Source organism: Plecotus auritus, assembly GCF_963455305.1.
Source record: "Plecotus auritus genome assembly, chromosome: 9".
Classification (NCBI taxonomy): Eukaryota; Metazoa; Chordata; class Mammalia; order Chiroptera; family Vespertilionidae; genus Plecotus; species Plecotus auritus.
In genome coordinates, this window is record NC_137783.1 from 45,632,224 (window position 1) to 45,647,181 (window position 14,958).

The 14,958-nt window shown below is 58.1% G+C and overlaps 2 protein-coding genes across 2 annotated transcripts in view; one reads left to right on the plus strand and one right to left on the minus strand.

Annotated features, from left to right (window-relative positions):
- Positions 1 to 14,958, plus strand: part of LOC308257819 (cadherin-23-like) — a gene marked incomplete at its 3' end in the record, with an annotated part of 323,284 nt that overhangs the window by 305,487 nt on the left and 2,839 nt on the right. The window contains exons 28-31 of the mRNA XM_080687874.1: positions 399 to 547; positions 8,633 to 8,693; positions 9,604 to 9,752; positions 14,186 to 14,321. Of these exons, the coding sequence (XP_080544000.1) occupies positions 399 to 547; positions 8,633 to 8,693; positions 9,604 to 9,752; positions 14,186 to 14,321 (495 nt within the window). The remainder of the gene's footprint in view (positions 1 to 398; positions 548 to 8,632; positions 8,694 to 9,603; positions 9,753 to 14,185; positions 14,322 to 14,958) is intronic.
- On the minus strand, positions 542 to 6,890 carry LOC308234126 (uncharacterized protein C10orf105). Its single transcript, XM_080641384.1, has 2 exons — positions 6,734 to 6,890; positions 542 to 3,877 (listed from the first exon to the last, which is right to left on the minus strand). Exon 2 carries the CDS (start codon positions 3,870 to 3,872, stop codon positions 3,516 to 3,518), a length of 357 nt encoding a protein of 118 aa, XP_080497510.1. The 5' UTR covers positions 3,873 to 3,877; positions 6,734 to 6,890; the 3' UTR covers positions 542 to 3,515.

Genomic DNA, 14,958 nt, shown 5'->3' on the forward strand with positions numbered 1-14,958 from the left:
GAAGGACCCTTGGCATGGACGTATAGCTCACCTGATGATCCAGGACATGTCATCTCTGGATCCTTACCCTAATTACCTCTTCAAAGACCCTTTTCCCAATAAGTTGACATTCACAGGTTCCCAGGGACTTGACATGAGCATATCTTTTGGGGCCACCATTCAGCCACTTCATGCCTCCGCTCCCTCCTCTGTGAAACGGGAATAATCACAACAGCGCCTGCTTCACAGGCTACTTGAAAGACTGAGGGACATGTTAGATGTCGTTAGTGTCATTCCTAATCTAGGAAGGAAGAGAGCTGCCCGCAAGGGCCACAGTGGCTGGGGCGAGCAGGGCGTGTGCCCAGGAAATTTGCCCCTCAGGCCGCTGCTAACAGCCCATCCTCCATCACCTCCCACAGACAATGGCCCCGTGGGCAAGCGGCTAACCGGCACCGCCACTGTGTTCATCACTGTCCTGGACGTGAATGACAATCGGCCCATCTTCCTGCAGAGCAGCTACGAGGCCAGTGTCCCTGAGGACATCCCTGAGGGCCACAGCATCGTGCAGGTGGGTGGTGGCTGGTGGGCTGGGGGCAGGCAGGGCTACACACGGGTCTGAGGGCTACACTCAGGTCTGAGTGCATTGTGGCGGGGAGGGATGGAAACGAGCGGGCCCAGCTGCTGTCCCGAGAGTAGCCAGTGCTGTGGGGAAGGGGGACCCAGGCCCTCTCCTCCTTGGGACAGAGTAGGACCTCAGGTTACTATGTAATCAAGGACAGGGCCCTGGCTCCACCCCAAAACACAGAAAGAAGGCGTGGCCCCCTCTTCTCCCTTCCTCCCCACAGCACTTGCCTGGTCCCACCCCTCCCAGGTGGGCCTTTCAGAGCAGAGAGGAGATGGCCTTGTTGCATTTTCCCAGAAAGGAGTTGAGGAGGGAGCCAGGGCCCAGCGCTGCCCAGAACAGAATGTCTTTCATGGGCCCTTGGCCGAAGCTCCTCTCCTGGGAAGCAACCAGGCACAAGAAGAAAGGGGGCAGACGCAGAGGGAGAGTGGAGGACCTAGAAGTGGGGCCCGGGGCCCTCCCCAGCACCCGGAGGCCTCTGCGCTGGGTGGGGAGGGAGGCCGGGAATGAATTACCCTCTTCATCCGCTGCAAGGGTTTCCAGCTTGGAGGCTGAGCCAAACACAGCAAAACTGGGCCTGCCCGCTGCAGCAGGCTCTGGTCTTGGGAGGCTGGGAGTGTGCCCGCCACCCTGCCTGGGGACTAGGAAGGAGGCAGGAAAGGGCTGGGAGCAGGGTGCTGGTGCCCAGAGGCACCAAGAGTCCAGAAAACCATGGGGATTTACAAGGGCCTGGCTGGTTCCTGAAGGAGGAGGTTCTCTCCCTCTGCTCCTGGTGGCCTGGAGAGCCCCTCCCCCCTGGCCGAATACCTGCCACCCTGAGGTCTGGCCAGGCCTCTGAGAGCCCTTCCCCATCCCTAGCCTTTCCTTCTCCCTCAGGCCTCAGGGCAGCCTCACCCCCCACCCCTGGTCTCCAGGAAGAGAACACCTGGTGCCAAGCAGGGCACTGGCCAGGGGGTGGCCTGGGGGACTGACTGTAGGAGGAATTCATCCTGGGATGTCTCAGGGAGGCCCGGGGGGGCGGGGAGGGAGAGGAGGGGGTAACAGCCTGTTGGGAGAAGGCCTGCCCCACTTTCTAAACCCAAAGGATTGGTTTCTATTACACAAAACTACTCAGACCAGTCCTAGACCTGCCAGGCATGTGGGGCACCCTGTTCTCCCCCTTCCTCAGGGAGAGATGCAGGCACCAGCTTCTCCCGGAAGTTCCTGTCCAAGCAGGACTCTCTGGGACGTCATCCCGACTTGCAGGAAGGGCGCATGAGCCTCTCCATAGGGCCTGCTTGTGGAGAGAGCTTCTCCCTGGGGTGTCTGAGGGAAGACAAGACTCCTTAGGCTTTGGGGGCAGGCGGATGTACCCAGACTGGGCCTCCCTTCACTCAGTAACCAGTCTCATTCTTCGTGCCCCAGCGGGTGGAGCCAAGTGAGGGGCTGGGCGCAGTCTCGCCCTCTGTGAGCTCCCAGCGCGTAGGAGGGAAGAGACATAGATAGACAAGGATGACCCACACAGCCAAGGGGCCGTGATCCCCGTCCTCCCTCCAGGGGTGCAGAGTCGGGCGGTTCCAGTCACAGTGACTTTCAGCTGGAGAACAGAGGGCTTCACTGAGGGGGGCACAGCCTGAGGACAGGTGATGTCCTAGGTCCAGATAAGGCTAGAATAGTAGTTCAGAGCCAGTTCCCAGGTGCCGAGCACCAGATCGAGGCGCACGGCCTTTGTCCAGCCAGCACTAGGGAGCAGTGATGGTTTGGGAGCTGGGAGGAGTGGAACCAGAGCTCACTCTTTGAGAAGACCTGGCCAGCTGCACTGTGGGTCATAGCAGGGGGAGGTGGGCAGCCCCATGGCTGAGCATGAGATGACCCTGGCTGGCCCCTCAGATCCCCCTCTTCCCATTCTCCAAATGCGGGAGCCAACCACGGCACAGAGCCCTGGTTTTGGGAGGAGAAGGAAGAGTTAGGGATTCTGAGAAGCCTGCCTTCGGTGGGATTGCTTAAATAGGTAGCCAGTGAATGAAGCAATCACCCAAAAGATAGAACCCCATTGTGGTCCAGGCTCTAAGTCCCATAGCTATCCTAGAGAAAGCTGGACCTCCCACTGAAGAGAGGCCACCACCTTCCCTGGGTGAGGCATGGAGCCACTCTGATGTGTCCACAGAGCCCAGATGGCATCACCTTCAGTGGCTGGCAGTGCCTCCTGCCACTCTGACACAACTCCGGCCTAGCCTTTGCAGGGAGTGGTTAACCCATTCTCAGCCCCTTCCTGGTCCATCCCAATTACATGGGTGCGTTGAAGGGTGTCAGCCAAGGTTGCAATTGGCTGGTCAGCATTGGGAGTCTCATTTGCGCCCCCCCGCCCTCCTTCAGCAGGCACCCAGGCAACCTGGTCTACCAGCGCGTAGCTGCTCCCAGGGATTGCTGGGCAATGCTGATAGGGCCCAGGAAAAGCTAGAGGAGTCTCTGGGTTCCCTTTTGCCTTGGGCCCTGAGTGGGCCCCAGGGCAGAACAGTACCTTGTCAACAGTTTAGTCTTGGCTGGAGGGAACCGTTAGCCATTCGGCAACTTGCACTGAAATCTGAACTGGGTTTGGCAGTGGAGGGAGCATGCCTCCTGTTGGGAATCAGGCCCTGCTCCCTGGAGGCGGTTGGTGCCTCCTTGCCAGAGAAGAACCCTGGGGTCCAGCTTGTTCTCTCCAGAGCCTCAGCCCAGGGTCCAGGCTGCCACTTCACACACTGGCCAGCAGTCTCAGCAGCAGCAGCAGGAGGGTCTGCAGAGAGGAAGGTGTTCTCCCAGGGCTTCCTGGGAAAGGCCTTGGGCCTGGGCACGCAGGGTGTTGGGGCCGCTGTCTTCCTGCAGCCTGTGGTGCCAGTCTGTGTCCGAGGGAGGAGGGTCCGAGGCTAGATCCTGGGTGGCGGCGGGCAGCCTGTCATATCTTGGTAGATTCCGTGCAGTCCCAGCCATGCTTGTTATCGTGGTCCGGCAGGGAGCGTTGCGGTACGGGCTGGCCACGCCGGAAGCTGTGCAGGGAGCGGCGCAGGGAGCCCAGGCGCGTCCAGAGCCGGAGCTGGGGCTCGCTGGGGCTCCCGGGGTGGTGGGGCATGCGCTCTCGAGCCTGGCGGCTGGGGTCCAGTGCAGCCGGCTTGCAGAGGGTCATGAACAGCAGACAGGAGGCCAGCAGGAGGAAGATGCAGGCCAAGGCAATGAGCACGGGCAGGGGGGCCGCTGCCTCCACAGGGCTCCCCAGGGTGCCTGTTGTGGGGGGACTGGGGCCCTCTGTGCTCATGGCTCCTGCAACAGGAATGGGACAGAAGCTCAGAGGCAAATCAGCTGGACCCAGGCCTGGGGAGGGGAAGATGGGTGGGGGCTGGGCGCTGCTAAACCAGCAGCAGGTAGCATCACAGCCATTTTACAGTGAGGCCCACAGAGGCAACAGGCTAAGGTCACACAGCGGGAAAACGATGGAGCTGGGCCTGAACTCAGGTTCTGTCTCCCTCCCCACCGGCAGTGGAGGAGCCAGGAATTTTAAAATCAATTCTCACGAATCACAATAGAGTCTTAGACATGAAAACCTGGGATCTAAGACCAGCTCCTCAATAACTTGCTCTGTGAGCAGGAATGAGTCCTGAAGTGTGGGGTGCAAAGAGCCTAGCAATTATGCCAAGGCTGCAAACGAGGGGCCCACCAGTGTGTTTCATTTGGCTCTTGCAGTATTTTTATAAATTTAAATTGTGATTAAAAACCACAAACAACAAAAAAATAAGAGATTTCACATAACTATCTGGACATCTTATATCTCTGGAAATTTCCAAATTTCAACACTGGCAATACGAGGCCAATTGTGCCTGGCACGCAGTGGCTGGGGCTGAGCAGCAGCTGCCTCCGTTAGATAAGGCACTGGCCCCAGCTCGCCACACTCCCCCAGGCCCACCGCATGCCTTACGCCACCTGCCTGGCCCCATGGTGCTTCCCGAGACAGCCCAAGCTCTCCCATGACCAGTGAACTGAGGCCACTAAGGATAGGCCAGACCCCAGGACACACTGTGAGCCAGTGACCACGTAAAGGCCAGAACCAGGTTTCCGGACTCCTGGCCCCAGGACCTTGCCAATCCTCTGGCTCCCAACCCTCTCCCAGGGCTCACTGAGCTGCTCTGAGAACAGGTGGAAAAGAACCCACAGAGAACAACGGAGTTGACAGGGTGGGGCTCGGAACCCACACAAACACCAGTCACCTCTCATCACATAGGATAACACTAGAGGGAGCACGGCAGATGGTCCAAATACAGCTGCTTGCAGAGCCAGGCTGGTGGATAGCATGTGAGCAGAGGACAGGTGGGCAGGTGAGGTGCCTCTAGGACAGCCGTGGGCAAACTACGGCCCGCGGGCCAGATCCGGCTGTTCTATCCGGTTCTCTTGCTCTCCCCTCCGCTCCTTTACTTTGAATTTATATTAGTTCACACAAACACTCCATCCATGCTTTTGTTCCGGCCCTCCGGTCCAGTTTAAGAACCCATTGTGGCCCTCGAGTCAAAAAGTTTGCCCACCCCTGCTCTAGGAGGTGCAGGTGCCTGGGCCAGGCTGATGGAATGCCAGAGGCAGGCCCAGTGCAGTCGGCCCTTCCAGTTCCCCAAGAGAAGCCAGAAATCTGGATTTTTAGGCAAACTTTCCCGGTGTTTCAATGTTGGCAACGAGTTCAAATTTGGTTAACGCGAGATTGAGAGAGAGAGGAGTGGGGGCTAAGCAAACGCAATTCCAAACACTTTGGAATGCATTTTCAAATGTTTAAAACACTAGCAGGCCAAACAAAACACACAAGCGGGCTACATCCAGCTTTGCGAGCCAGCCTTTGTGATCTTTGATTTCTACAAACACAGGACAGGAAACCCCAAGGATGGTCCAATAATAACCATTTCTTTCTCTTTGCTCTTGGAGACTTCGGTGAGACTGGGGGTAGCAGATTTCCATTCTTTCCTCAACATGCAGCCTAGTCTAACTAACAGTCATGTTCCTGCACCTACACTCAGCAGGAGGCACTGCAGGTGGCTGCAGAGGGTCCCTGTCAGCAGGCAGTAGGAAAGTAGGAGGTGGAGAGGGCCACCCGTTCCCACCTCCAGACCCCCACCCCCAGTCCCCACCCAGGCACTCACCAGCAGCCATAGGACCAACTTCTTGCTGCCTACAGCCTTGCCCTGTGCCCAGCCGACTAAGGGCATCCAGTGCACCCCACCCCACTTCCTACCCACTCCCTGCCACCACTCCTTCCAGCATTTCCAGGCAGAACGGGACCCCTCCCAGCTCCCAGCTGGAAATTCTGATGCCCATCTAGCTGCCCAGGACCTCCGCCTTGCAGGCATCGCCTGGAGGGCACTCTGGCCACTGGTTGTCCCTTCCCTGAATCTGAGCGTGGAGGACAGATGGCGTATGACCACCGCCATCTCCCATGGGGAAAAAAAACTGGCTGTCCCTCAATTCCACCCTGGCAGGCTGGGCAGAGTGGGTCTCCTCCCTTCACTCTCCCGCTAGGCCTGGCTTTGTCTAGAAGAGTTTGGGCTCTGCTTGGCTGGGAGTAAGAAGAGCGCAGTCTGAAGTGGGAGAAGTCTCAATCCTGCTAATCCTACTGTTATTCTGAGACCTGCACATGGATCTGGAGACCTTATGAGGCCAGCAAAGCAGGCCCTGACTTCCATCTTTGGGAAGCACTTTAATAAAGAGACCCATGAGGCTGTGATTAGCATCTGAGTCATTCCCTTGGAAGCAAGAGATTCCCAAGTGCTTGAGAGCATCAAGCCCCCTCCCTGGAGCACACACCAGGCAGCTGCCAGGCCCCTCGGTGCCCCTCTGACCAGCCAGGCCAGCTGGTTCCGGAAAAGGAGGCCTCCGCCAGACCAAGGCGCGGAATCTCCCTGAGGGCAGGGCACCTGGCGGCCCCGCTCTGGCCAGAGCTCTGAAGCGTAGTCCAGAACCTGCGGTCTTGCCTCAGAGCTCCATAGAGCAGGGCCTCAGAGCACATGTTGCTGTTTGGCTTCGGGCTAGCCACTGCCCCCATTAGGCCTTCCACTCTCCACAGAAGCCAGGGCCTCCGAGTCTGCGCACACCCTCACCCCCTACTTTCCTCCCCAGACCTCCTGCGGCCCCCCAGGCACTGACCTCAGAGCCAGCCCTCAGCGTCCCCAGCCAGGTGGAGGGTCTTCTCAGCTGTCCCAGGGAGACCCGAGGAGCACCCCGCGTCACCCGTGGCCCCAGCTCGCCCTGGGCTCTGCAGGGCCGTGCCCTCAGTCAGCCAGGCTGGGCAGAGTGGGTTGCCTCCCTTCACTCTCCCTCTGGGCCTGGCTTTGTGTAGAAGAGTTTGGGCCCTGCCTTGGGGGAGGGGACACCAGGAGGGTAGGGATGGCAACTGGGCTGGGAGAGGGAGAGGGGAGCTCTGTTCCTGGCCTTCCCAGGGCGCACTCCAGCCTGTCTCCTTGGAGCCCTGTGGGGGGCAGGGGCACTGGGGGCACTCAGGGGGAGGTTTCAATGTCTCTTCCGCCCTATGGCTCTCACCTTCCCCCAGCAGACGTTTGAATGGTATGGTCTGCAGCAGCCAGCGGCCCCTATTCAGTGCCTGCCAGCTTCCAGGTTACCCGGGAGAGGGGCGCGCAGAGGGCGGGAGCAGGCAGCGAGGTGGGCCCTGGGAGCCCGGAGGCCCCTCTCCCCTCTTGCGTCTCTGAGCCTCTCCACTTCCAGGCTTCTCCCTCAACTTCCCAGAAAAGTGCTTTCGCTTTGAAGGTGGAGAAATGAAGGGGGAAAGGCATTCTCAAAGGTCAAAGAGATCACAGGGCAGAAAGCCTAGGATGGAGGGACAGCCAAGGCTGTGCTCCTCAGTATGGTGGGCTCTTGGATACCCTCCAGGAAATGGCTCTCCCTGTACCCCACACACCTCCCACACCCCACACCCCACACCCACACCCACACACCTCCCACACACACCTCACATACACCCACCCACACACCTCCCACACCCCACACCCCACACATCTCCCACACACACACCCACACACCCCTCACATATACGCACCCACACACATATACACACACCCCATACACCTCCCATCCCCCACCCCCCACAAACACCCTCACCCACATACCCCCCACCACCCACACATACACATGATCAGAGAACAGAGCCGGCAGGTCTCACACCTACACACACATAATCACCCCCCACTCCTCCCCCGCCCCTCACACTCACACACACACACACACACACACACACACACACACACACACGCTCCTCCCCCAACCTTCTTTCTTCCCAGAAGCCAGAGCTTCCCTGGCAACAAGCTGCCTCCTTAGGAACCTAAGTCTAAAGCAGCTTCTCCATTAAGGAACCCCAAGCTCCCAGAAACACAACACGGGGGAGAAGCTGTGACTCTGCCCAAGACCTGAGCCTGGAGCCCAACCCCTTTTTTTGGAGCCCTAGTTTGGGGCACTTAGCTGCTTCCTCCTGCCCTTAGCCCTTGACCACAAAAGCATTTTCTGCACAGCCTCAGACGGACAGGAGCCTTCCAAGGGCTGTCAGATCCATCAGCTGACAGGAGCCATCTCATCCAGCCCCCTCAGATGAAAGCACTGAGGTCTAGAGAGGTGTGGCCTGGCCAGGGTCACCCAGTCAAGAAGCAGCCACACAATCCACCACCCTGGGTGAGGTTCTGAGCGCTCAAAAGGCTGGAGGAGGGACGTGTGGATGTGTGAGCTGACCTAGTCAAGCCTGGACCCATCACCCACCTTCTCCCCGTCCTCCCCAAGAACCTGGAGGGGATCAGAGAACAGCTGGCAAGGTCCCCCACCACAGGCAGGGCAGTATGGAGACATCCGCAGTCAGGTGTCCTTGGAGGGATGAGAAAGACAGACACGTCCCTCTCCTACCCCACACCCCAGCCTCCACGGGAAGCCACAGGCTTGGGCAGGACAGGCTGGGGTGTGCGGAGGGAAGGAGAAGGACTCCACAAACATCTCTCTCCCTGGGGGCTGGTATTCAGGGGCTGACTTTATATCCTCCTTCCTCAGCTAAAGGCCACAGATGCCGACGAGGGCGAGTTTGGGCGTGTGTGGTACCGCATCCTTCAAGGTGAGTGGGTAGTGTGGGATGGCAGGGGCCAACCCTTCCCTTGGCAGAGTGTCTCTCGGCTACCGGGGCTCTGGAGCTGAGGCTGAGGAAGCCCCAGTACTGTGTACACGGGCGGGCCAGAGGGAAGAACCGGGGGCATTCTCCAGTCCTCTGCACCAAGTTAGAGATGAGGGTGCTGCATGTGAGGGGTATGGTCTGCAGCAGCCAGCGGGTCCCTATTCAGGGCCTGCCAGCACCCAGGTTCCCCAAGAGAGAGGCTCGCGGAGGGCACGGAACAGGCATGTAAGCTTAGCCCAGACCCTGCCTCCAGTCCTGCTCCTGACCTTCCAGAGGGGTCGTGAGGACCAGGACGGCCTTCGGCGGCCAGCTCCCCAGAGATTGTCATGGCTCAACATGTGTCATGGGCCCATCCCTTACCATCACTGTTGCCTTGTGCACGAGGGCAGTGCCCCCAGCTTCCCAAAATGAGTCACAAAGCACATGGACTGAGAGGAAGGGAGGGTGGGTCCCCAGAGGAAAATCAGGGTGCTGTTACCACAGGACATGGGCACAGCACTGGGCCAGCCTGGAGATGTCCACCAAATCCTGGCTTCACCCACCCACAGAGAATTTGGTTTGGGCTCCTTTCTGTAGTGCCCAGATCCCTCTGAAATATTGAATCCACTGACACCTCGAGTGGGAGGGGGTGTCTCAGGGGTCCCCCAGGCTTCCTGTAAGGAGGGGACAGAGTCAACTTCTACCCACTCCCTCCAGTCCTGCCAGGCAGGGCAGCGTAAGGCAGAGGCCATGTCCTGAGACCTGTGGGCAGGATCAGCATTCTGTGGGCTGGGTCCCCCTCCTTTACCCCACAATCCCAAAAGGATCCTGCTCCAGGACACAGCCCATGCATCTCATCTGTCTCTCCACACAGGTAACCATGGCAACCACTTCCGTATCCACGTCAGTGACGGGCTCCTGATGCGAGGACCCCAGCCCCTGGACCGGGAGCAAGACTCATCCCACGTGCTGATAGTGGAGGCCTATAACCACGACCTGGGCCCCATGCGGAGCTCCGTCAGGGTGAGTCCAGGGGTGGGCCGGGGCGGCTCTCAGACAGCCAGTCAGCCAGGCCTAAAGCCCTGCATCCCCTCCTGCACTGAGCTCGGGGCTGGGCCAAGGCCGTAGCTGGGTGGGAGAAGGCCACCAGTTGGGGCTGGGCAGGGCAGGGCTGCCACTGATTTAGGCTTTGAGTGACACCTGGTGCTGGGGTGCCCAGCCTGGGATCTTGGATGTATCATTTTTCTCTGAGCCTCAGTTTCTCCAGATGTGGAAGGGGAGTCCATGGTGGGATTAAAGAGATGTCCTTACCATGCTAACCTGCTATGTCTACACAATGCTCTAGCCTGAGCCAAGAAAATCTCCCTGCGATGATCTCAGAGATGTACATGTTGCCCACTTTGTTTTAGAAACAAGGAACCTGAGGCACAGAAAAGGCATGAGTGACAGACCTCAGAGCCCAGGAGTTTTGAGTCCAAGTTCAGTGCTCTTTCCACTAAAAGTGGCCCCCAAAGACCCCCGTAGCTACTTCCAGCTGCCCCATCAAATGTATTCTTTTCTGCCCACCCTCCCTCACCTTGGGCTCTCCCTTAGCAGATAAAATCCAATCAACCTTCATCTTCCTGAACAGTCAAAAATAGACACACAGATATTCCCCTGGCTGGGCCAGTTTATGCCCTCTCCTGCCCAGTGGCAGGGGGATGCTGAAATGACCTCTCAAGGTCACCCCACTGCACACTCAGCAACTCACAGCACCTTCCTTTAACCAGGTGGAAAGTGAGTCAGACCCCAGAGGGGAAGAGTGGGAGGGAGATGGGAAAAGTCAGGTGGAGGGACTTTTACCAGAACTGAGTGGAACAGCATCGCTCTTCTTATCAGCCCCATCTGCAGCTGCTGTCCCCCCAACACCCCCCGCCCCCAGGCTGGAAACAATGAGCAGAGGCTGCCAGGGTCACCAGCACTCAGCAGGGCTGAGGGGCAGGTGACTCAACCTCCGCCCCCCTCCTGCTGCCCCTGAAACTCTGCTTCAGGAAGAGAGGGGAAGGGGAATCTGGTTCTACGGCTTCCCTTCCAAGTGAGATCTGGCCGGGTGGAGATGGCTGAGTGGGGCAGACCCCTTGGGATTTTACACCTTGGGGTTTCTTGGGACAATTCTGGAGCCCTGGTGACTGAGGGCTCCGGAATACGCACTCGGGCCGTCCCAAAGGGCCACGCTCACCTGCAGGACTGTGTAATTGCTTATTCACACCACAACACACACAGTCACGTCAGAGCCTGCCCTTTGTGGGACCAACCTCCGGCCACAGAGTGACTGACATCAGCATAGCTCAGGTGGCTCCCTGGACTGCAAGCCTCCTAGCCATAGCCCTCCTTGTGGTCCCCTCACCCTCCCAGAAGTAGGGGAGCACCTCTCTCCAAGGCTGGCTGTTGTCGGTGCCTCAGCATTGTGGCTGCAACCCTTTTTTAGCCACAATATTTTTTAACAAAATGGTATGCAGCGCCCCGGGGCACTGTGTCGAACAGATAAAAGCCAGGCGGTGCAGATCGGTGCAGGGGTGGGGCCTCGGCCGCACCTGCTCACCACCCTCCTTTTGCTCCCCTCCCCAGGAACCCTGAGGAATGAGAAACCCTCACATCGTGCTTAGTCTGTACCAGGCACTTTCCTATGTGCTTCATGTACCTGAACTCATGTGATCCTCACAAAAGTCATAAAATACTGTTATTATGCCCATTTTAGAGATGAGGAGATTGAGGCAAAAAGGCATTGGCCATTGTGTTTAGTGTCACACCGCAGTAAAGGTAGAGTTGGGCTTCATACCAGGCAGTCAGTCCAGGTCTGCGCTGCCATACACAAGGCTCTTCAGAGCACCACCACCTTATCCCCCTGGGTGACCCTTGGAGTACCCAGCCCCACATGAGCCCCAGGAAAACCGGGACCTTTCTGAAGACAGTGCAGGACTTCAGCTTGGCCCAGGATTCGTGTTCCCAGCAGCAGCAGAGATGGTTTGCAGGGACCGTCCACGTTTTCCAGGTCCCGCTTCAGAGACCAGGAACAGCCCGAGGGAAGGGCCAGGGAGCTCGGAGTAAAACCGTCCTGTGGGAACCTGGAACTCACATGCACATTGCAGGAGCTCGCACGCATGCACACACACACACACACACACACACACACACACACACACTTCCCGCCCTGTCCCTGTTGGAGGGCACAGCACTGGACAGAAAGTGAGGCTGGTTCTCCAGGGAGCCCAGTCGCTTAGTAACTGCTCAGCAAGAGCTTGGCAGACCTGTGTTTCCTGTACATCTGTGTCTCTCGGGCTTGTAAACCACACACCATTTTGCCGTCTCTGCTGCAAAAAAAACAAGGCTGAAACCAAGTGGAGAGCGGCTTGCAGCCAGCCTCAGGGCGGACGGGCCACACCCAGGCTCTCTGCCGCCTCCCTCCTCATTTCATCCACCGACAGACTAGCCCTGTTTTTCCCCTCAACCCTTGGACTCAAGGCCACTGGGATAAGCAGGTCGGGAAGGGGAAGGCTCACACTTTTGAAAGATGAATGGTTAGTTTCTGTTTATGGAAAGAGAGTTCCCGAAACTCATCCATGCAAATTTCCCCAAAGCTCCCCCCCGCCCCCCCCCCCCCCCGCCACCGCCCACGGGCTCCCCAGCCAAACTCCTGGGGAAGCCAAACTGAGAAGGTTCTGGCTCATGAGCATCTGTGCTCCGGGGTGGGCACTGCAGTTTGCATAGTGGGTTCTGGGTGTCTGGGCATGAAAATTTAATGAATAAGCAGGGCTCCAGGAGCAGGGAAGTAGAGAGACCTTTTTCCCCATATGCCTCTCTGCACTGCCCCCCCCCACCCACCCCAGAGTTCTCCACCATTTCTGCTTATGCCAACAGAAGCCCCTCACTTCTCTCCAGCCAGTTCCCAGCTAAACCCCGTGGGGCCGATCCCTGCGGCTGCGATCAATCGGAAACCGAATATTCGTGCTCTCAGACAGTCTGTGCCTCGGCCACCATCACATGTGACCACATGTGAAGTCTGTGTTGCATGTCACTGCCCTGCCCTGTTTGCTCCCTCTGCACCCTGCTAGCAAGTGCGCTGGCTCTGGCTCTGGCTCTGTTAGGCTGGAAGGAGGGTGTCTCACCGGTTCTGGGCCAGCTTATCCCCAGAGTAGTGTGAAGAGCAGTAGTATTTGTAGATTGGGAACCAGAAGATCCTGCCCTCCCTCTCCAGCCCTCTCAGTTACCGTGAGGCCTTGGGCTAGTTCCTCCCCATCTCTGGGCCTCTGTTTCCCCATCTGAGAAAGAGGCAGGAGCCCTGGGCCTCCCTACAGCTCCTTGAGCACCAATAACTCCCCTCCCCACCACACTGGTCCTTCGGAGCATAGCTGGGCCACACCCTCCCTGTGCTCCTGTGTGTGAGTGGCAAGGGCAGGTGGGGTGGCAAAAAGAAGGGGGGATGTGCTGATCTCTAGTCATAGACATCTCTTCGTAAACATCTTTTAAATTTTATTTTTGTTATGCAAGATGTCTGTATTCATTAAAGAGAAATTAGCAAGTGCAGAAAAGCAGTGATGAAAATTATGCATAATTCTGCAATTCAGAAATAGCCACTGTCGTGGGCCGGGTCCCCAGAAGCAGATCCTGCTACAAGGATTGGTGTGAAAGCGATTAATAGGAAGTGTCCCCAGGAAAAGCTGGAGTGGTCATGGGACTAGCAAGGAGAGGCAGCCAGCAAAGTAGCACAGGGGGAACTGTGACTCAGTCCCACAGGAGCTCTGGGCATCGCCCCGGCTGCCCAGTCGGGCCCAGGAAGCCGGAGAACCTAGACTGCTCTCCTGTCCATCAGTGGGAAGGGCTGCCCCCGGGGACGCAATTCCCAGGCTCCCTGGCTCTGGGTGTGTGGTTCCAGCAGCTGGTGGGTGCTGTGCTGGCAGTGAGAGCCCCCAGAGAAGGGGCCTGAGAATCTGCAGGGTCTGAGCAATGACACCCTCTGCGCCAACCACCATTAACATTTTTACGTCTATTCTCCTGGACACATTCTGGTATTTGAATAGGGTCACTTTAAAACTCTTACAGGGCCTGGCACATTTTGTCTTCATAACAACCCTAGGAGTGACATGGGACATGAATTATTATATCGATATTACTGTTTCATAACTGAGGAACTTGATGGCACAGAAGAGTCACTAATTCCTCACAGGTTCCCACAGGGTTAGTAGCAGAGCCAAGAGTAAGATAAGGTTCATTCCTTAACAGATGATGTTTGAGCACCTGCCACGTTCCAGGTACTGTGCAAGGTGGGGAGGACACGGTAACACCCAGACAGCCCCCAGCCTCTCCTCCCAGCTCCCAGCTGGCCCAGGAGAGCAGTGACCACACACTCAGGCCAGGGGAGCCCAGCTCTGGGCTTCCAGGTCTCCCCCACCCTGACCTTCCCCTCCGGCCACTCCTAGGTGATCGTGTACGTGGAGGACGTCAACGATGAGGCTCCGGTGTTCACGCAGCAACAGTACAGCCGCCTGGCACTTCGAGAGACTGCGGGCATTGGCACGTCGGTCATCGTCGTCAAAGCCACAGACCGAGACACTGGTGAGGCCAGCAGGGGACCCAGGGAGTCCCATTCCCCAGAGTGACTCTCCCCAGCTAAGTCCCTCCCACTCCTGCAGGGCCTGTCACCCTCAGGACCTCTCAGGCTCCCCCAGTCAGTGGCTCCCAGGCCAGGGAGGGGCTCCCGGGACGGTGTTGGTGGCATCCTCACCAGATGCCCAGGACCAGGAGGGCTGGATAGAGAGAGGAGAGAGAGGTCACAAGTTTGGGATGTCCAGATTTGTCATCGCAGCACCCAGCAGCTCCCAGCCAGCCTTTAGCTAGGAGCTGGGCAGGGCTGGGAGAGGTAAAGGACTTGTCAGAAAGCTGGTGAGGCCTGCTCCTCCAGCCAGCCTTGGCCCCGCCTGCCACACAGGCTCTCAAGGGGCAATGTGTCCTGTTCTACAGGACAGTGGTCTGCCTGCGGGGGGAGGGAGGGGAGCCTGGGTCTTGCTGAGGGCCACAGTTAGCAGTGCAAAATGAAGGAGAACGTGGCCAGGTCAGGCATACGGCCAGGAAGGAGCTCTTTCCTGGGGGTCTGCTGCCCCCCAGAGAGGCTCCCTGAACTCCTAGTTTCCAGTTTCTGCGCTTCCTTCATGTCAGCTGTTCTGGTGGCTCCCAGCCCCGCCCGTCAGCATCC